The sequence below is a fragment of the Vulpes vulpes genome, chromosome 2 (genome assembly GCF_048418805.1).
Source record: "Vulpes vulpes isolate BD-2025 chromosome 2, VulVul3, whole genome shotgun sequence".
Classification (NCBI taxonomy): Eukaryota; Metazoa; Chordata; class Mammalia; order Carnivora; family Canidae; genus Vulpes; species Vulpes vulpes.
In genome coordinates this window covers 102009225-102032070 of record NC_132781.1, presented here as the reverse complement: position 1 = coordinate 102032070, position 22846 = coordinate 102009225, and the positions used below count along the sequence as shown (strand labels likewise).

The following is a 22846-nucleotide window of genomic DNA, read 5'->3' as shown; positions in this document are numbered from 1 at the left end:
GTGTCAAGCTGTCCTTTAATATATGTTCTACCACAGTGGGAAGGCCTGGCTATTTTAAAAAGAAAAGCACATTCACACATGTGCCTCTGATTACCCAAACAGATGATACTCAAATATAATTTCTTTTTAAACAAAACTCAGTAGTACGAAATTATTTATAAGGTCCAAAAGTCATATTCTTGAAACAGTTTTTAATCAAACATTTAATGTTTTTATTTGTAAATCAATAAATTATATATATACACACACACACACACACTAAACGTTTAGACAATCAAGAGGACATCTGTAATGCAGAGGCACTAGAATGAAACTACGTACAGATGTGAATGTTTTGTCAATAGCATAGTCAACGCATAATATACCTTGAACATACAGTGTTTATAATTTCATTTTTCCTATCAACTCTCCTCAGAAAGATTCTTAGTTCAAGCTGATTATAAATCTCAATAAAGCTTTCCTGCACTTCTGAGGACCAGTCCTGGGCTAAGGTGCTAATTCCTGTGGCCATGTTTCCTACTTTCATATACATATATGGAGAAGTCATATGTATGTATGGTTTTGCCTTAAAGTTTAATATAATGTACTCTTAGTAACTGGCACACAAATTTGCTATGTAAAATTATATTCCTCAGTTCTATTGTAAACTTACAGTCCAGTTAATTTTATTGTTCTTACCTGAGTACATATAATTGGTGTACATGAGAGGAAAATCTGGGACCTTAAATCAAAGTGGTTATTTTCACTACTTTGCTCAAGATTCCGATTTAAAGATAAGTCGAGATGTTAACGTATACAGTTTGGGAGATATTTCAGAATTTTTCAGAATTCTATCCTTTTTTTTTTTTAAAGATTTTATTTATTCATGAGAGACACACACAGAGAAGGCAAAGACACAGGCAGAGGGAGAAGCAGGCTCCATGCAGGAAGCCTGATGTGGGACTCGATCCCAGGTCTCCAGGATCACACCCTGGGCTGAAGGTGGCACTAAACCGCTGAGCCACCCGGGCTGCCCTCAGAATTCTATCCGGACCCCCATCTTTCTGGAAGGAAAATGGTGCATAATTTCTGGACAATTTAGCAAAGAAATTATGACATTCCCAGCTAGTTTAAAAACAATCCTTCTGTTTACTAAATTTCTGAATTAGTCTGAGAACTCAACAGTTTCTAAAACTGGCCATAAGCAAAGGTCTGAAACCTAGGTAACTACCAGGGACTGTGCAATACAGCCTGAGAAGGCACTTCAAAGTGTCTCAGAATGGTTTTTCAATTTAGGGAAAATAACAGATTGCACTAAATCCTGAAATTAGGTGTGTAAAGGGCCAGGTATACAAGTTAGACCTGTAGGGCCATTCTGCTTTGTACTATGGGGCCTTAAACAAGTTTTGTTTTATGGGTAAATGATGGGTTTCTTCACTTCTCAAATGACACCATTACCATCTATTTCTTACTAAACCAAAAGAGTGGAGAATAAGTGCGTTTTTACTCATGTACCACCAAATACATTTACCAATTTCTTTTTTATGTGGAAAGAATATTTTAAGATGCCCTGAAAGAGCAGAGAAATTAAGGACTGGAAGGTTTAAAAGTATCTAAAATTTAAATATTAAATCTTTTATATAAACACTCCCACCTGAAATAATTTAAATGTCCTACTTCTGTATTTTAAATCAGATACTTCTCTAAGATGTAAGAAAGTGAAAATCATTTAAAATATGAGAGGTAGGGGTAAAGGATGAACTTAATTTTAATACAATTTACATTAAAACTTAAATATAAAATACAGACATAAGTGAAACTTTTCTAAAACCAAGTAAAATATTTACTATCCCCCCTCCCAAAGAAGGTAAATTAAACTACAGAGAAGAAATCTACGTGTCTGAGACATTTTCTTGCTTTGAGAATTTAGAAAAATCTAAAATTTTAGGGTTATATGGGTTGAAATCCAGAATTCTACTTTTATACACCTGTCTACTAGGGGAAATAAGCACAATCATTTGAACTGGTTGTCTACATACTGGAAGGGCCTATTCCTTTTCTTTAGCTTCTTTGCACACATAAAGCATGCCACAAGATGTCCTGTTTTGCCATGAGCCATGTAACTGTTCTTAGGTTCACCTTGGGAAACCACACAGGGTTTAGTGATATTAAGGAGAAAACTAGAGGGGTGCCTGTGGCACGGCTAGTTGAGTGCCTGACTCGATTTCAGCTCAGGTCATGGGTCTTGGGGGTCATCAAATTGAGGCTCTAGTCGGGCCCCATGCTCAGGGGAGATTCTGCTTGAGATTCTCTCTCTCTGCTCTTCTTCCCCTCTAAAAGAGAGAACACTAGATTCTACCTTTTTCTTCTTCATCTTGTTTCTTCCCACTCAAACTCTGACATTTTTTTTTAACTTTTGTTTTGTAGTTTTGTTTTGTTTTGACTTCTTGGCGGCTACAAATGATGTTAATCAGGAGTTGATGGCTAAAAACAGTCCTCACTTTCTTGGGATTGAGAGACTTGTGTGATTTTATCATCATTTTGCACAGCACAGATTTTCTGGAATCATTCACTGTAGTTATTTTGTTTTTGTAACCCTCAGTTTCTTTCCCATTGTTAAGTCTCTCATGGTTTGTCTTCCTCTCTGATTTCTTCCCATTCTGTTTTCCTCCCTTCCCCTATGATCCTCTGTTTTGTTTCTTAATATCCACATGTGTGAGATCATTCTTTCTCTGATTGCCTTATTTCACTCAGCATAATAACCTCTGATTCCATCCACATCAATGTACATGGTAAGATTTCATCCTTTCTGATGGCTGAGTCACATTCCATTGTATATATACCACATCTTCTTTATCCATTCTTCTGTCAGTGGACATCTGGATCTCTTTCCATAGTCTGGCTATTGTGGACATTGCTGCTATAAACACTAGGGGCCAGATGGCCCTTCAGATCACTACTTTTGTATCTTTGCGGTAAATACCTAGTATACATTGCTGGGTTGTAGGATAGCTCTATTTTTAACTTCTTAAGGAACCTCTATATTATTTTACAGAGTGCCTGCACCAGCTTACATTCCCACCAAGAGCATAAAACTGCTTTCCCCTTTCTCTGCATCCTCACCAACATCTGTTGCTTCCTGACTTACTAATTTTAGCCATTCTGACCTGTGTGAGGTGGTATCTCATTATGGTTTTGATTTGAATTTCCCTGATGCTGAGTGATGCTGAGCATGTTTTCATGTGTCTATTGGTTATTTGTAGGTCTTTGGAGAAATGTCTGTTCATGTCTTTTGCCCATTTCTTGATTGGATTACTTGTTCTTTGGGTGTTGACTTTGATAAGTTCTTTATAGATCGTGGATACCAGCCCTTTATCTAAAAAGACATTTGCAAATATCTTCTCCCATCGGGTAGGTTGTCTTTTAGTTCTGTTGACTGTTTCCTTTGCTGTGCAAAAGCTTTTTGTCTTGATGAAGTCCCAGTAGGTCATTTCTGATTGTTTCCTTTGCTTTGGAGACAAGTATAGTAAGAAGTTGCTGTAGCTGAGATCACAGAGATTGCTGCCTGTGATCTCCTTTAGGATTTTGGTGGATTCCTGTCTCACATTTAGGTCTTTCATCCATTTTGAGACTATCTTTGTGTACGGTTTAAGAACATGGTCCAGTTTCACTCTTCTGTATGTGGCTGTCCAATTTTCCCAACACCTTTTGTTGAAGAGATTGTCTTTTTTTCCATTGGATATTCTTTCCTGCTTTGTCAAGGATTAGTTGACAATGAATAAATAAAATCTTTAAAAAAATTTATTTGAGAGAGAGAGCACAAGTAGGGTGAGGGGCAGAGGTAGAGGACTCCCCTCTGAGCAGGGAGCCCGATACAGTGGTTGATCCCAGGATCCTGAGATCATGACCTGAACCAAAGGCAGCTGGCTAACCAACTGAGCCACCCAGGTGCCCCATCGTTGGTATTTTGATAGGGATTGCAATGAATGTGTAGATTGATCTACGTAGCAGGCATTTTATTTTATTTATTTATTTTTAAAGGTTTAGTTATTTATTCATGAGAGATAAAGAGAGAGAGAGAGTCAGAGACATAGGGAGAGGGAGAAGCAGGCTCCCTTTGGGGAGCCCAATGTGGGACTCAATTCCAGGAACCCAGGACCTGGGATCATGCCCTGAGCTGAAGGCAGATGCTCAACCACTGAGCCACCGAGGCATCCTAGCATAGACATTTTAATAATATTTATTCTTCCAATCCATAAGCATGGAATATTTTTCCACTTCTTTGTGTCTTCCTCAATTTCTTTCTTATGTGTTCTATAGTTTTCAGAGAACAGGTCCTTTACCTCTTTGGTTAGGTTTATTCCTAGGTATCATATGGTTTTTGGTATAATCATAAGTGGGATTGACTCCTTAATTTCTCTTTCTTCTGTCTCACTGTTAGTGTATTGAAATGCAACTGATTTCTGCATTGATTTTATATCCTGCCGTACTGCTGAATTCCTGTATGAGTTCTATCAATTTTGGGGTGGAGTCTTTTGGGTTTTCCAGATAAAGTATGATGTTATCTGTGAAGACTGAGAGTTTGATTCTTCTTTGCTGATTTGGAAGCCTTTTTATTTCTTTTTGTTGTCTGATTGCTGAGGCTAAGACTTCTGGTACTATGTAGGTATCTCCATCATGTTCTTGACCTTGGGGAAAAGCTGTCTTTTCCCAATGAGAATGATATTCACTGTGGGCCTTTTGTAGATGACTTTTATGATATTGAGATATGGTCCCTCCCTCCCTGTACTGTGAAGAGTCTTGATCAAGAAAGGATGCTGTACTTTTGTCAAATGCTTTTTCTGCATCTGTTAGGAGGATCCTGTGGTTCTTGTCCTTTCTTTTATTACTGTAGTGTATCACATTGATTGATCTACGGATGTCCAACCACCCTTGCAGCCCAGGCATAAATACCACTTGGACATGGTGAATAACCCTTTTAATATACTGTTGAATCCTCCCAGCTAGCGTCTTGGTGAGAATTTTGGCATCCATGTTCATCAGGGATATTGGACTGTAATTCTCCTTTTGGGTGGGGTCTTGGTCTGGTTTTGGGATCAGGGTAATGCTGGCCTCACAGAGAGTGGAAGTTTCCTTTCCATTTCTATTTTTTCTACCTTCAAAGAGTAGGTTAATTCTTCCTGGAATGTGTGGTAGAATTCTCCTGGGAAGCCGCCTGGTCCTGGACTCTTGTTTGCTGGGAGATATTTGATGACTGCTTCAATTTCCTTGCTGGTTATGGGTCTGTTCAGGTTTTCTGTTTCTGCCTATTTCAGTTTTGATAATTTTTAAGTTTCCAGGAATTCATTCACTTCTTCCAGATTGCCTTATTTGCTGGCATATAGTTGCTCATAATATGTTCTTAAAATTGTTATTTCCGGGATCCCTGGGTGGCGCAGCGGTTTAGTGCCTGCCTTTGGCCCAGGGCGCAATCCTGGAGCCCCGGGATCGAATCCCACATCGGGCTCCCTCTGCCTGTCTCTCTCTCTCTCTCTCTCTCTCTCTGTGTGTGTGTGTGTGTGTGTGTGTGACTATCATAAATAAATACAAAAAAAATTTAAAAAAATTGTTATTTCCTTGGTGTTGGTCATGATCTCTTCTGTTTTATTCATGGTTTTATTAATTTGGGTCCTTTTGCTTTTTTTTTTTTTTTTGATATGTCTGGTTAGGGGTTTATCAATCTTCTTTTTTAAAAGATTTTATTTATTTATTCATGAGAGACCACAGAGACAGGCAGAGACACAGGCAGAGGGAGAAGCAGGCTCCATGCAGGTAGCCTGACATGGGACTTGATCCTGGGTCTCCAGGATCATGCCCTGGGCTGAAGGCAGTGCTAAACTGCTGAGCCACCTGGGCTGCCCTTATTAATTTATTCAAATAAGTTCCTAGTCTTGCTGTTCTGTTCTATTGTTCTTTTGGTTTCTATTTCATTGATTTCTCCTATAATCTTTAGTATTTCTTGTCTCCTGCTTGGTTTAGGCTTTATTTGCTGTTCTTTCTCAGCTCCTTTAGGTGTGTGGTTAGGTTGTATATTTGACTTTTGTTTCTTGGGAAAGGCTTGTATTGCTATGTACTTCCCTCACAGGACTGCCTTTGTTGCATCCCAAAGATTTTGAACAGTTGTGTTTTCATTTGTTTCCATGGATTTTTACTTACTTAATTTCCTGGTTGATTCATTCATTCTTTAGTATGATGCTCCTTAACCTCCAAGTATTTGAGTTCCTTCCAAATTTTCTCTTATGATTGAGTTCCAGTTTCAAAGCACTGTGGTCTGAAAACATACAGGGAATAATCTTCTGGTACCAGTTGAGACCCTACTTGTGACCCAGTATGTGATGTATTCTGGAGAATGTTCCATGTGCACTTGAGAAGAATGTGTATTTGTTGTTTTGAGATGGAATGATCTGTATGTATCTGTGAAGTCCATCTGGTCCAATGTGTCATTCAAAGCCCTTGATTCCTTCTTAATCTTCTGCCTAGATGATCTGTCCATTGCTGTGAGTGGGGTGTTAAAGTCCCTTTCTATTATTGTATTATTATAAATGTGTTTCCTTAATTTAATTATTGATTTTATATAAATGACTGCTCCCAAGTTAGGAGCATAAATATTTATAATTGTTAGATCTTTTTGTTGGATATAACATTTAAATATTATATAGTGTCCCTTTTCATCCCTTACTACTTATTGCCTTTAGTTTAAAATCTAATTTGTTTGATATAAGGACGGTCACCCCTGCTTTCTTGAGGTCCATTTGCATGATAAATGGTTCTCCTCACTTTCCATCTGGAGGTGTCTTTGGGTTTAAAATGAGTCTCTTACAGACAGCATATCAATGGGTGTTGCTCTTTTTTTTTTTTTAAAGATTTTATTTATTTATTCATGAGAGACACAGAGAGAGAGAGACACACACAGGCAGAGGAAGAATCAGGCTCCATGCAGGGAGCCCGATGTGGGACTCGATCCTGGGACTCCAGAATCACACCCTGCGCTGAAGGCAGGTGCTAAACCGCTGAGCCACCCAGGGATCCCCAATGGGTGTTGCTTTTTTACCCAATCTGATACTCTGTGTCTTTTGATTGGAGCATTTGGCCCATTTACATTTAGATTAACTACTGAATGATATGAATGTACTGCGATTGTATTACCTGTAAAGTCATCTGTATATTGTCTTTGTTCCTTTCTGGTCTGTGTTGCTTTTAGGCTCTTTCTTCACTTACAGGATCCCTTTAATGTTTCTTGCAGGGCTAGTTTTGTGATCACAAATTCTTTTAGTTTCTTTTTGTCCTGGAAGCTGTTTATCTCTCCCTCCATTCTCTATAAAAGTCTTGCCAGATAAGGAAAGTATTTTTGGCTACATGTTTCTCTCATTTAGCACCCTGAATATATCATGCTAGTCCTTTCTGGCTTGCCAGGTCTCTGTGGATAGGTCTGCTGCCAGTCTAATATTTCTACCCTTGTAGATTAAGGACCTTGTCTTGAACTGCTTTCAGGATTTTCTCTTTATCTTTAAAATTTGTAAGCTTCACTATTTTTTGTCAGTGTTAAAAATATGGAATGCTTCAGAAATTTGAATATCATCCTTGCACAGGGGCCATGCTAATCTTCCCTGTATCATTTCAATTTTAGTGTATTTGCTGAAGTGAGCACTCACAGGCATTTTCTCTTCATCTTTTCTTTATCTTCAGGAAGCCAATTCTCAAAAAGCGCCCAACATCTGTTACAAGGAAGAGGATGTCTCATTTCATTGCATGAAGTACACAAATAGCCAAGTAAGGAAATTTCAGGGTCTTCTTCAAATGCATCTGTATCACTCTCCCCTGCTTGATGCAGTTATGCGATGTACCTCATAATCTTCATCTGACAGTTCTTATCCATCTTCATTGAGGCTACAATCTTCTGAATGGAGAGATTCAACTTCAAAATCCACACTAAATTGACCTGAAACTGAATCCTGATCCAACAGATTACCTAAATATTCTCTTTACGCCATCAAGATCTGGGTGTGAGAGTCCCCATTAATTCACTGCTACTGCTTTTTTCAAAATGTACTTTCCTTATTACACATAGAGACTTTCATCAAAGGAAAGGGAAATGCTCTCAGGAAATACTATCAGATCGATGATGCTTTGTCATTCAGCAGATCATTCATCTGAATGTTCTCCTTTTTTTTTTTTTTTATCTGAATGTTCTCCTGCCTCACTAACTGCTCTCCTTCTAGAAGAGGTACATGGTATAGATACCAAATCTGAAGGTAAAGGTTTCTCTTCTTGTAGCTCGTCAGGGTACTTTTGATCACACTCATCTTCAAGATGAAGCCTATTATCACTCACAGATGTGCCTGAATGTGATGGTCCCTGCTGACTGACCACTACCACGTTTGTGTAGAACACTGTATATATGTTCCTGTGCTCTTTCACAGAGACGTTTGGCTCTGCAAACAAATCCTCTGGAAGATCACTAGAACAACAAACAATATGTTGTTGCTTCTCATCTCGTAATCATTTAGTTATACTGGCCAAGATAAAATATAGCTTCTGTCTCAGGAAGATTAGTATAGTGTATCATGTATCTTTGTGTGCGTGTGTGTGTGTATCATGTATCTTGAGTGCAACTCTTAACCTTGGATCTGGGATGCCCAAGGAGTCCTCTTTCATAGGCTAAGTGTCTTTCTGTGAACTGACAGACTTTAACAACTTTAAAAGCAATGGCTTTGGTCTCCCAGGGTCTGTTCAGAAGCTGGAATCTGTGAGGTACTTACAGGACCATCAGTAGACAGATGTTGGTACTGAACATCTGCCTGGCTTGATGTAGAACAAGTGCTCTGTTGCTGACCACAGGTATCTTGCTTTAATCACCAGTGAATACAGCTGCTCTTCACCAAATGGGATTTTCTGCATGCCTAGCAGGCAGAGCAGGGACCCTCAAGACTTCCCAGTTCCCTTCACTGGGCACAGAAACACAATGACCTGGACCATTTTACTTGCAGGCTCCAGGCCACTGGGATGCTAGAATGCATTAGTTCCAGAGGAGGCTCCTGGCAGCGACAGTGATAGGACTGGAGTTACAGGGGTTAGGGCTGCCCCTTGGGCTCAGGTTCTTGCTCCATTTTCCTTCCAGCTGCACGGGGCACAGAAGGAGCCCAACTGGTATGCCTGATGCGTGCCCCCTGTTGCCCTTAAGATCCATTTCAGTAATGAATACAGATACATCAAAAGGGCCATCTCCTAGGTTAAAAGCAAAAACCTCTCTTTTGGCATCAACTTTCCTGCCTCTCCCATAAATCACTATCGTAGTGGCTGGTTCAGTGATTCAGAACACATACAGAAACCAGGAATGGCTCCTGAATTGTGAATGGCCTGATCTTAAGAACCATTTAAGTAAGATGCTGCCATATGGACTATTTTGTTATAGTTTTCCCAGGGTAGGCTTTTGTAATTTCCTTTGTCTGTATTAGAATAATAAAAGTTACCTCCTCTGCATTTAAGATTTTATCACACTTGGACCTTTGATATCATAACTAATATGAAAATGGCCCCTTATAAGCTGTACCATCTAACCAATGTCTGGCTTTGTAAACTGGACCAGTGGAATTCAGTGCCACCTGGCCGTTGGCAAAATCAAGACCAATAAAATGTGAGCAGTGCTGTTATTCCAATCACAGGCACTGATATCCACTTCTAGTGCTGGAAGACTTCCATACAGGAATGGATGGTACTGAGATTGGTGACAAGAGTAGGTCGGTCCCTTTAATGAGGTTGCTGAGCAGGGAGCTTGGCTTGTTTGAGAAAGATCAGACACTACAGCTGTGCTATGTTCAGTGAGTAGAGGGCTTTTATAGAAATCTATTTACTCTAAAGCTCATTTTTGATCCAGATTCTTTGATAAAATAAGTCCTGACCTATAGTTAGTTTGCTGAACTCCAGTGCAGACTAGGTTCCCTGGGAGGCAGACTCTGAAGTTTAAAGTACAAGATGTCTGTCTCAGGAGTGCCCCTGGGATCAAAAGCCGTGGGAGGGAGAGGATGAAACAGGACTGGGTAGAGGGAGAAGTTTCTATAATGCAGGCCCATCTGTGGCGTGTCCTGGAGCCACGATGGCCCTTCCTCTCTTAGGCCTTGGGCTGGCGCTGGTGCAAGGATTTGCTGCATGGACACAATCCTTGAAGAGGCTGAGAACTCAAGATTCTCTGCCAACAAGACCTGGTCCAGCCCTGAGTCCATTGCAGGAAGATCTACATGGCACATCTTAGAACCACTACAGCTGTGTTCTGGACCTTTCAAGTCTGAGTCTTTTTGTTTGTGTGTTCCTATTTGACCTGCCCAGATACTGTGCTATCAGGACACTGACAGCAAATATAAAGACTGAGTCTTAGGCTCTTTGGGGCCATGTTACCTTTTGAGGATATATTATGAACTTCTGATAACCTTCCCCAGAAAAATGCAAATACACAAAAAATTCTGTATGCAATTCAAAGGGACTCACAGGTCCCCATGAGACTCCCCATGGACTTCAGGTTAAGAAGTCCTAGTAATCTGACAAGGAATGTTTAATGGACCACTGAAAAGCTTGGTAAAGGAAAAGGAAAATCAATAAAAGGTAGTTTTTCCCCCTCACAATTTCTTAGGTGTCTATTCTATTAGGTTTTCCAAAATTTCCTCTAGGATTCTTATTTACCTATATAACACACATTTCACAAACGAGAAGATGATGTCTGATAAGTCGCATAGAAGCCATTAAACTTTGTCAAATGATAAAGCAGGGCTCTCTCAATTCTGCCGTTACCAACAAGCCAGTAAAGGAATTTCTGGAATGGGTGCTGGTGCCCCTGTGCCTGGAGGATGCCTCCAGTGGCACCGGCTAGAAATAGAAGCTCTGTGAGGTCCCACCCCTCATCTATGGCTACCTTTAGTCCTTACTGTTCTAAGTCTTTCTCAGGAATCGAACCCGGAAATGGCCCAGGTCTCCCGTCCTGCCACCGTGTCCCTCCCTTCTTGCATTAAGAGGCACAGACAGAAGTGCCAGCTTAGATATTTAGCCAATTAAGAGGCTGATTCAAAAGGGCTCTTAGGAAGCAAGTATTCTTAAGAAGTGGGGGCTTGGAGAGTGTAGCCAGACCCTGCCTCTGCACTGTGCCTCTGGTGAGCCCTGCTCCCATCACTTACGGGGGATTGAGGTCACGGCTAAAACATCCCAGAAAGGGCAGTGTGCGACTTACTTTTTATTTTATTCAAGTAAACTCGACCCTCACCATGGGGCTTGAACTCACAACCTCGAAATCAAGAGTCTAATGCTCTACTAAGCCAGTCAGGCGCTCCTAAACTTACTTTGTAACCTAGCACTGCCTTTGTTGTGTTACATTCTCCCATGTTTTCTGCAACCAACGGTTTATACAGTTTCAGCAAGGCAAATTGAAAACACTTCCAACCATGGGGATGACAAGCGAAGAAGATATAAAGCTATACAGGATATTTCCTTCCCATGGTACCTCTGAGGGTAATGAACGGTATTACACATTAATCTGAGAAATTATAAATATGTACTCTTTCTAGACAAGTGGTTTTCAACCAGGGAGGATTTTGCCCCCCCCCCCCCCCCCCCCCCCGGGAACATTTGGCAATGTCTGGAGACATTTTTGGTTGTCATCAACTTGGCCAAGGAGGGGGCTACTGGCATCTTATGGATAGAGGCCAGAGACGCTGCTACCATCTATAACACACAGCCCCCATGCAAATTATCTGGCCCCAAATGTCAAGGCTGAGAAACCCTGCTCTAGATGGTGTGAGATATATTTCAAATTTGGCTCATTTGTGCTGCTCTGCCTTCCGGGTGAAGTGCAAATGGTCCTGAGTGTGGTCCACTGCCAGAGATTTCACTGCCTCACTTCACTATGAGCACCTGGGCAGTCTTGGGGGGTGGGGGGCTGTAGTGGGAGGCACCCTGAGGTGATGCAATGTGCTGGAGCAGCAGGGAACAAAAGGCTGCAGTGGGCTGAGGGCAGCAGTTGCCAAGAGGCAACCCCTGACACTCCCTGAGGCATTCCTTAAAGTGTGCTCCGCTGGGAAGAGGGACTAGAATACAAATGTTCAACATGAGGGAAGTGAATGAGTATGTGATGGGTGCTGGGACTTCCCTCAGCAGATCACATGATATAAAAATAACAACTATGAAGACACACTCTAGTGACATGGTCAAGAGTGAAAAAAGAAGGAATACACAAAGCAAAGCACAGGATTACACACATGTACCGAATGAATAAAAGTGCAGAGGGGAGGAGGGAGGAGCAGAGGCGGCTGCCTGGGGTAAGGGGCCAATCCTTTTAAGATTTCCTTTAATGAGGTGGCTTTAATATTTAAACATTATATATATATTCAAAACATAAAAGTTGAGGACCACTAGCATTCTTTTGCCAAGATTTTTCTTTGGCAAATTTCCAACAGTCACAGGAAGGCAGGCCCACAGGGCGTGTAGTGCCCAGACTCACAGCATAGGCACATAGTTCATGACTTTATCATGATTAACCTTTGGACTAACTGCCCCATGTCTATGATGATTACATGTATGCACACACCTTGCTATTTTCTACTTCTGAGTGAGGAAACCCAATTTGGCTTTTAAAATTCTTTTCAAAATAGTTCCTTACAGCGAAAGTTGTTCTTTTAGGACATTAAAAAGTGTGGCAAGGGAAGATGCCTAGGCCAGGTGACTTTGGTGCCTCAAAATCAGAAACAAAGTGGATTCTAAGATAAACGCTATCTCTCCATCAGGGAACTAAATGGCAACTGTGAGTAGGAAGATTTGCCAAATATAAAAACGACTGAGGAGTGAAAGTAAAGAACTCACCGGGAGTTACTGTGATGAATATTACATGCCCGGGCCATTAGCACCACAATAATTGGTCGAAAGGCTTTTCCTTTACCATCAAAGTAGTATTCAGACATTTCCTTAAGTTCGGTTGTAGATATGAGTAGTTCCTGCAATGAAGTTTCTCTGTGTCAATGTGGCATCATGATAGCACATTAAAGGCAACAGGATTTCTATGACAAAACTTTGATTTGATCTCAGTGTACTCACTGTACTCATTTCACTTGAGAAATTCAACACTCAATTGGAAGAGGTTCCAACATTGTAAGGCCACAAACCTGGCTGGCTGCGCTGCAGCTGGGCCACAAGTGATGCCTGGCCTGCCCAGAGTGGCTACAGGGCCATCGCAAGCAGTGCCGTCTGTCCCCAAAGACTCCAACAGGGGAGGAGGAGGAAAGGTGGCCTGGGGACCAAAAAGGAACAGGCTGGGAGCAGCTTGGAAGGTGGAGGAAGGGAGAGGACAAAGATGGGAAGTGTGGGAGCCAATGAAGCAGGAGTTGAGGGGGTGTCTGGGGTATGGAGGCAAAGCTGTATATGAGGGACAGGAAGATAAGCTGGTGGCTGGAAGAAGCCAGGATCAGTCAGCCTGGCTCAGCCAGACGTCAAAAATTCACAGAGGAAGTTTGCCTGATTGTGAGCTTAGAACTGAGCTGGGGAGTAAATTTTTTAACAATATAGAATGTTCAGACTGGCAACCTGAGCAATGACATAATTAAATGAAATGTAATAAATTAGATGCAGCAAAAGTTCAGAGAAGGGAGAAATCAGAGTGGGCTAGAAAACCAAATATTTAATGGAGGATAAAAGCTTTGATCTGTAATTAAAGAATAAGTAGGATTTTGATTCATGAAGAGGAGGGAGAGTCTTCGAGGTGATGGACTTATGTCTGTTGTACCTGCCTCTCAAGAACTTCCTAGAACGAATCACAGCTTATGTCCCCAAAGCAATGGGAGCTAAGAATAGACCTGAGGACCCTCAGCCAGGCTCAGGGGAACATGGTACAGTGGGCTTGTCTTTTAATTCGCCAAAATATCGACTTCAGAGCCAGGCACGATAATAAATGCAGAGGTTACAAAGAAAAATAAGACAGCTCCTCCCCAATGCCTTTGAGGAGCTGTCTAGATGGGGAGAAATAAAACAGTAATTGCAATACACAGTATGAGGGGTGCTGTCCTGGAGATAAGTGCAGCTCCTCTGGGAGCAAGAAGGGGTTGCCGCTGGCTAAGGATGCTTACTGGGGGAGCAACAGTGACAGGGCCACAGAATTGGGTGTGGCTTGACCTAGACCATGGGGACTGAAGGCTAGAGACTGGTGAGGATGTGGAAGGGCGAGAGGAGCAATTCTAGGATCCTGCCCAGGTTGCTGGGCGCTACCTTGAATGAGTAGGAAACGAAAAAAAATGATTAGGAGGTGAACGTAGAGTTTCAGATCCGTTAAGTTTGAGACAGTCATAGACACTCCGTGGAACTGCCCAGTGACAGTTAGATGTGTGGTTTTGAGAGAGACAATTTAATGAGGAACAGGCATATTATTTGGGAATCATTAAGTACAGGAACAGGTAAACTGAGGACACAGAAGTGGGAACAAACAGAACCCAAAGAAATGGCAGGATGATCAAAAAAGGGTGGGGAGGGGACAAAGAGGAAACCAGGAAGCAGCCTGAAGGATGGCCTGAGACTTCAGAGACGGAGAAAAGTACAGAAACCAAGGAAAAGTGTTCTACACAGTGGGGAGTGGTCGACAGTGTCGGGTGTTCGACAACAACGTCAACCAAAATAAAAACCAAAACAACAACAACAACAACAACAAAAAACAAACAAAAAAAAATAAAAAAATAAAAACCAAAAGGGTCCACTGGATTTAGCAGAGCACGTTATGGAAGCCAACGGCTGGCAAAGCAGTTTCAGAGGAGAGGCTGGGGAGGAAGGCACAGCGTGATGGTGGAGGAAACATGAAGGGGTGAAAGAAAGAGGCAGAGAACACGGGAAGGGAAGGGACGGTCCTGTAAAGGGTGAACACGAATGAACTGGAGCACCGACGGTGGATGGGAGACACACCAGGAGGGAGAGCTTGTGGAAAAAGGGGAGCAGACAGGCAGGGGTGGGAGTTGTTCTTACGGCACTGACATCGAGGAGGCACAGGGCACGGGACAGAGCTGGAGGGAAGGGACGCCTTGAAAGGAGGGAACTGTTTATATCACCAGGGAGGGAGGAAAGGAGAGCAGCCCGCAGCTGGGCATGGATGGGAGCACAGATGGTGACACAGCCACTGCCCAGGGAGAACCTCCTCAACGTGTTGCCTAGCTCGTTCAAATAAGCAACGGCGCTGCTGGGAGAACAGGAGAGTGGAGTGGGGGTTTGAGGAGGAGAGTAGACGAGGGGCACGTGAACATTTCTGGGCAGCATCTAAGAATCCACGAAAAGTTTTGGGGAAAAAAAGCAGTTAATGGAGAAAGCCTGATTTGGGGCAGCCTGGCACTGATCTTTAGCACCTCACTATGCAGGGAGCAGGGGAAGGAATAGGAGAGGGCAAGTATGCGCCACCTGTATGTTTTCTTCAGTTCCCCAACTCTGCAATAACCTCATTCTGTACGGGAATGTGCACTGCATCCTCCACCCTGCCCATCTCCTTGTCATTCAGGAAACACCAGAAACTGGACACTCATGAATCAAGTTTGCAACATCATTGGATGTTATCTGAAAAGCTGCACCATCTATCACGATTCTAAGAAATCAGCATTACTTCACAGCACCATCAGAACTCTCTCACCTTTCTAATGTCCTCATACAGACCGTTCAAGTCTCTCCAACCAAGTTTGAAAGGATCGGTGTATTTCTCGCCACTCTGTGTTTTACTACAACAGCACACTGCTGACGTTGTGTGGTGGAACCTGGGACAAGCAAAAATGTATACAATGTTAAGCCTGAGTGCCGTTTATTTAAGTGATATAATTTGGATTTTAAGTAAGAATTATATACATATCTACTTGCTGGAGATTAAGCGTGCATCCAAAATGGTTATACTTTAGAAATACACACAGAATTTTGCTCTTGCTAGACAATAGATCAATAGTTCATTTTTATAGCCAAGACCTTTAGAACCCCCAAATCAAAGACTAAATTAGTTTGTGTTCTGAGTTAAAATTTTATTATAGTCCCATTTTTTGAAAAGGCAGAGGTAAAACAGAGCAGATATTATAGCACTTAGTTTACCAAAATATTCAATTTGTTGGACTAGCCTACCACAATTTAGGACAGAAATTTACTGGCAATATGGCTAATAATTTCAGCAGTTGTAACACAGATCATAAACTTACCGTGACATACTATACCTATTTGGAAAAGCAGATGTTAGACTCTTCACAAGATTAAAATAGGACATCTATAAAATAAAAGTATTAAGGAACTTGTAAGAATATTCATGAAATATTTGTTTATAATGCCAGATAAATAAAAACATTCATAATTCATAGACTTCATTCACATATAATATGAACTCATGATAAATTCATAATAAATATGATCTTTATCTTCTAGCTGTTCCTTTGTAGATAGATGCAAACTTTAAAAGATGATGATAAAAAATTTCCTTCTACAAAAACAGTATTTGGCATTATAGAACATAAGGAAAAAAATCCACATATATAATCTATCCTTTCTCCAAAGAAAACTAGTTTACATATTCCATCCAGCTTTCCAGACTTGAAAAGGCAGTTTTAAAACCATTTCCTTCCATTTAACTAAGATTGGTCAGAGAATAGTAAAGATTAGTGTTATTTACATTCATTCACGTTCTTAAACCCAATGAAAACAAAGAGTAATCAAGCTCCCCAAAGGATCAGACCAGATAGTTAAAAGGAGAAAGACTTCAATGTTGAAGAATGAATTTACATTTATACATGAACACTACCTATTTTAAGTTACTGTTTCCAAACATACTTGGAAATGTTTCTTCTTGATCAGTAACAGTAAACAACAAGCAAGCTCAGTAGCACTTGTTTGAGAATATTAACTTAAGAGATCAAGAACAGAAGTGTACTAAAAGATTCAGAGATGGTGACAACAGATATTGGTTCCAATGATTACTGAGTACTACTATGGGCCAGGAAATGTGATGAGCACTGTGGACCCAAAGATACAGACCACCAATCTTAAGGGATAGAGGGGCACAGTCATTTAAAAAATTACTAATTTACAGGGGTGCCTGGCTGGCTCAGTCAGTGGAGCATGCGACTCCTTACCTTGGGGGTTAGGAGTTCAAGCCTGACCTGGGACATAGAGGTTACTTAAAAAAACTTTACTGATTTCCTAACATAATGTGGTAAGGGCTCTGTATCTGAAGAAAGTATTTTGACAAAAAGGACAAAATTAGCACAAGAAAAATAGAATGAATCTTCTCTATTTGTGATAAAGTCTTCCGACGTGCTTTTACACTATTTGACCCTACTTGTTTTTTATACTGCTGGCAAGCTTGCAGTTCAGAAAAGTCAAGTCTGAGAAACTGATATACAGATATGCTGACAATATATCAAAAGAAAAAAGCAAGGGGGTGCCTGGGTGGCTTAGCTGGTTGAGCATTAGACTCTTGATTATGGCTCAGGTCATGATCTCAGTCAGGATCATGGGATAAAGCCCTGCATTGGGCTCCATGTTCAAAGCAGAATCTGCTTGGGATTCTTTCCCTCTCCCTCTTCTCTTGCTTGTGCAAGTGCGGGCTCTCTCTTTCTCTCTTTCTCTAAGTAAATAAATAAAATCTTTAAAAAAAATAAAACAAAAGAAAAAAGCATCTACAAAACCATATATATATATGATCCCACAAAAATTTTTTACAGACACCCATGCACAAATAAAATACACAGAGAATAGGGTTTAAAAGCATCTCAAGTAGGGTATTAAAAATAGTTTATTTTATTTTTTTATTTTTTTTACTAAATAGGATTGTGGGAATTTTTAATTTCTTTTTGGTTTCTATTTTCTGATTTTTCTCTAAAGCAACACACATTGCCTTAGACATATTAAAAAAGCAGTAAAGGCTGACTTTGCCAGGCAGGCCAGTGGCCAAGGAAGACTGGCTGAGTTCTAGTCCTTCTATCATAGCATTATATATTCACTAAATCAATAAGAACATTAATAATGTCCCAAGAAAGCAACGTGATAATCCTCTCTTTTGATTTTACCATTATATGATATTTAACCTACTTCTTTCAGCCTTTGTGGGTAATTCACATGAATTCAGTATTTCATTGTAATACTTAAAAGTTTAAGTCTTTTAACCTCTAAACTGCAATGAAGAGCTAAAATTACACAGCTAAGGCAGTTCTACCCTATGACCCAGCAATTGCACTACTAGGCATTTAACCAAAGGATACAAAAATAGTGATCTGATGGGGCACATGCACTCCAATGTTTACAGCAGCAATGTTCACAATAGCCAAAACATGGAAAGAGGCCAGATGTCAATTGACAGATGAATGGGTAAAAATGTGCCCAGATGTCGACTGATGAATGGAAAATTAAATAAAATATATACATACACACACAGAAACAATAAACTATTACTTAGCCATAAAAAGAATGAAATCTTGTCATTTGCATCAATGTGGATGAAGCAGAATATATTATGCTAAGTGAAATAAATCAGTCAGAAAAGGACAAATGCCATATGATTTCACTCACATGTGAAATTTAAGAAACAAAACAGACGAACAAAGGGGAAGGGAAGGAAAAATAAAATAAGATAAAAACAGAGAGGGAGGCAAACCACAAAGACTTTTAACCACAGGAAACAAACTGAGGGTTGCTGGAGGAATAGGGTAATTGGGTGAAGGGCATTAAGGAGGGCACTTGATGTAATGAGCACTGGGTGTTATATGCGACAAATGAATCACAAAATTCTACCTCTGAAACTAATACACTATGTGTGAACTAAATTGAATTTAAATTAAAAAAATATTACACAGGTAATCAGTGTTCTTAACCATTACATAGTGTAACATTTGTTAAAAGCCTGGTCTTTGGAAGATGGATCTTGGTTTCCATCCCAACATTTCCTGGCCATATTACTTTGTGACATCTTTCTGGTAATACCTACTCTTTGAGAGAAACTGTGATTAATTCAGAGGTGTGTAAAGCTCTTAGTTCAGAGCCTAGCACACTGTATACATTTAATACAGTATCTACAGATCTACAGTATCTACACTCAGTTATTTTCTGCTTTAAGATGCAGCAATGTTTTCCGAAATAAGACTAGAGGCACTCAGAAGAGCAGTGAAGCATTCCACGCCGACTGATGTGGTGCTACTGGCAGCAGAGACACTCATTTTCCTATTCCAATACTGTTCCTTTCCATCACATACTCTCTCCTGAAAGCCAACCTTTCCTCCCATGAATTTCCTTTAAAAAAAAAAAAAAATTGCTGAGTAAGAATCAAAAACAGATAAGCTGATAAGTGATTTGGCAGTAACAAATGCAAACTGGTTTTTGTCCTATTACAGGATTTGTTAACACTACCAACGGTTAAGTTGGGAGACTGTACACATATCAGGAAGCAGAGCTGTAACTAAGGAGCAGATGTGGATTTTATTGTTGCCCTTTGTCCCTAAAGGCTAGCAGGCCCTAAAAGACTTGAACTAACCAAAGACACACCTGTGGCAGACACCAGAAGGCTAATGTATTCATTTATAGTGAAAATACCAATAATACATGAATCGGCAATATATGGCATTGGCATGATCAATGCAGTCCCACCCTGCGCTCATGAAAGCAGACATGGAAAACACTGAGCATTTTTCTCTCCAGGTAAGCATCCTTTCTGTGGCTAAGAAAGTTGCTCAGTGGGCACTTCATAAAAAAAAAGGGAGGGATCCCTGGGTGGCTCAGCGGTTTGGCGCCTGCCTTTGGCCCAGGGCGCGATCCTGGAGACCCGGGATCGAATCCCACGTCAGGCTCCCGGTGCATGGGAGTCTCTGCCTCTCTCTCTCTCTCTCTGTATGACTATCATAAATTAATAATAATTAAAAAAAATTAGAAAAAAAAAAGGGAGTGCCAGGACTATATCAAGATAAAAAGCGGGGTGCCTAGGTGGCTTAGTCGGTTATGAATCTGCCTTCAGCTCAGGTCATGATCTTGGGGTCTTGGGATCAAGCCCCATGTCAGGCTCCCTGCAAGGGAGGGAGTCTGCTTCTCCCTCTGCCTGATGCTCCCCCGCTTGTGTTCTCTGTCAAATAAACAAATAAAATCTTTAAAAAAAATAATAAAAAGCTTCTGCACAGCAAACAACAAAACAAAAAGACAACCTACTGAGTAGGAGAAGAAATTTACAAATCATATATATGATGAGGGGTTAGTATCCAAAATATATCAAGAACCCATACAACTCAACACCAAAAAAAAGATAATCCAATTAAAAGCGAGAAGACATGAACAGACATTTCTCCAAAGAAGACATCCAAATGGCCAAAAGACATACGAAAAGATGCTTAATATTAATAATCATCAGGGAAATGCAAATCAAAACCACAATGAAGTATCATGTCACACCTGTCAGAATGGCTAAAATCAAAACCCAAGAAACAAGTGTTGAGGATGTGGAGAAAAAGAAACACTTGTGTGCTGTTGGTGGGAATGCAAACTGATGCAGCCACTATGGAAAATAGTTTCCTCAAAAAATTAAACAGATTTACCATATGATCTGGTAATTCCACCACTAGGTATTTACCCAGAGAGTACAAAAACTACTAATTTGAGAAGATATACGCACCCCTAGGTTTACTGCAGCATTATTTACAATAACCAAAAGATGGAAGCAAATCAGGTCTCCATTGAATGAAAATGTGATATATATACAATGGAATATTACTCAACCATTAAAAAGAATGAAATCTCGCCATTTGCAACAACATGGAGAGAGCCAGAGAATATAACGCTAACTGAAATAAGTCAGAGAAAGACAAATACCAAATGATTTCACTCACATGTGGAATTCATGAAACAAATGAACCAAGAAAAAAAAGAGACAAAAAAACAGGCTCTTACTCATAGAGAACAAATTGATGGTTACCAGAGAGGAGGTCAGTGAGGGATGGGTGAAATATGTGAAAAGGATCAAGAGTACACTTATGATAAGCACACAGTGTACAGAACTGTCAAATCACTACATTGCACACCTGAAACTAATACAAAACTGTGCATTAATTATACTGGAATTTAAATGAATAAACAAAAAGGAGCAAGAAGTATCCAGTGCTATCACCTGGTGGGTGCAAGCATCTCTCCAAATAATACCTTCATCTGTGATGCTAGAAATATATGAAATCTGTTTAGGACAGTACTGAAATGCATCTCAGCAAAGCCCTGAGACTGTTTTCCCAAATTCTTTTTTTAGTGACTGCCTGCTGACCCAGGCAGTCATCTCTCTCCAAATATTTATTCTGGATAAGTTGTGATATGTATCCATCTTGGTACAAAGGAGACATTTGTAAATGCTACGTATTTCATACAGGTAAATGGTGTCTGAGGAATTCATGGGAATACGAAGTGTCCCAAAGCCAAGTGAAAAAGACGAGTCCTTTGTGGAAGTAATAGAAGACTTTGCAGATGACGGGTTCCCATTGTAATTACTCTGTGACTGTTGGAAGTCTCTAAAAAGGACAGGGAGTCTACAGATTTTGTTCTAAACAGAATGGGCCTACTCTATGACACGTGAGAGTCCATCACTACAGAGTGCAGGAGAGACGCATAGGAGCCCCAGAACGTGTCCATTTATAGGGGCTAAATAAACCGGCCGGAAATGGAGAAAAATGAGATTGGGCCCAAGAGCAGCCCAGGAGAGAGACAAGTAGTCACGGTTAGCGCTGAGATTCTGACTCCACTTCAAGTGGAGTCCACGTCACATTCAATCAAAGTTCAAGGTTTCTCTGCTCCTGACATCCTCAGACCTCTTCTCCTTCCAGCGCCCTTCCGGGGAAGCAAGGACTGTACGGCAGAAGTCCGGTCCACCCTGAGCATCAGCCTTGCATCCTGCACGAGACCGCCTGCGCCGAGCCCACCTGGTCTCTTGAGCCCGAGCAAGCACCTTTTGCTCTAAAATCCCAATGAAGACCTGATCTCCCGAAGCCCTGGCTGAAATCCGAAAGGGAAGCACTGCAGCGGGGTCTCCAGGCTTCAGGGGTTCCGGGCGGCAGGAGGCGACCTGACTACCCCCGCCGCGCACTTCCCCGGAGCTGCTCAGCTCTCCCGCCCCAAGCTCCCCCGGCGCCCCCCCCGCCCTCCCCCCCGGCCCCCGGGGCCACGCTCTGCAGGCGCCAGCCGGGCGTCCCGACTTCAGGGAGACGCCCCGCGCCCGCCGCTGCACGCCCCCCCAGCGGGTCCGAGGTCCCCCCTGCAGCGCGGCCCCCCCGCCCCGACGCACGTGCCGCCAGCTCCATTCATTCCGCCCGCAGCTGTCATTGGCGCTGTGACCTCTGCGCCCCACCGCCCCGCGCGCGCCTCGGGGCCTCACCTGAGCGCCAGCGTCCGCGGCGGAGGGCGGCCCGGGCGGCCCCGCGCGGCCAGGCGAGGCGGGCCCGGGGCTCCGGGCCGCGGGCCTCCAGGAGCAGCAGCGCCGCCAGGGCCACCTGCACGAGGCCATGGTCCGAGTCCGAAAGCCGCGGCGGAGCGCTGGCTCCGCCTGTGGCCCGGCGGGTCCGCCTCCCGGGACCCGGAGCCGGAAACTTGGCCCAGGAAGAGCTTCGGCCCCGCCCCGGCCGCGGCTGCGGCTGCCCGCTCGTCCCCCGGCCGGCGCGGCGGGCGCGCTCCTGGGCGGCCGCGCGGAACCCTGGGCGCTTCCGGCCGCAACCCCGCCGCCGCCCCGCGCCTCTCCCCTGCCCGCAGCTCGCGGGTGGCCCGACCCCCTCCGCCGGCGCCGCCGCCGTGGCGGGGCCGTGTCTCCGGCGCTCCTCGCGCCGCCCCGGGGAGCCGGGCGCCCCGC

General features: G+C 42.2%; 1 protein-coding gene, 1 non-coding gene and 1 pseudogene across 8 annotated transcripts in view; all 3 read right to left on the bottom strand.

Moving 5' to 3' along the window:
- PDSS1 (decaprenyl diphosphate synthase subunit 1) overlaps positions 1–22846 on the bottom strand; it is a 49949-nt gene that overhangs the window by 26637 nt on the left and 466 nt on the right. For 2 of the 7 annotated variants that reach the window (XR_011997947.1, XM_072742259.1), the window contains exons 1-4: positions 22379–22559; positions 16197–16261; positions 15650–15770; positions 12859–12989 (exon numbers count right to left, since the gene is read on the bottom strand). Coding sequence is in view for 6 of the 7 variants with exons in the window: in XM_072742259.1 (XP_072598360.1) it covers positions 12859–12989; positions 15650–15770; positions 16197–16261; positions 22379–22507 (446 nt within the window). In the remaining variant the exon portion in view is untranslated. Of the gene's footprint in view, positions 1–12858; positions 12990–15649; positions 15771–16196; positions 16262–22378; positions 22561–22846 lie in introns of those variants that run through there. The other 5 variants (XM_072742243.1, XM_072742270.1, XM_072742222.1 and 2 more) reach the window with 4 other exon arrangements.
- On the bottom strand, positions 1872–11384 carry LOC112931107 (E3 ubiquitin-protein ligase Mdm2-like; annotated as a pseudogene).
- Positions 7563–7666, bottom strand: LOC112931172 (U6 spliceosomal RNA). Its single transcript, XR_003237292.1, has one exon. It is a non-coding gene; the product is annotated as a U6 spliceosomal RNA (small nuclear RNA).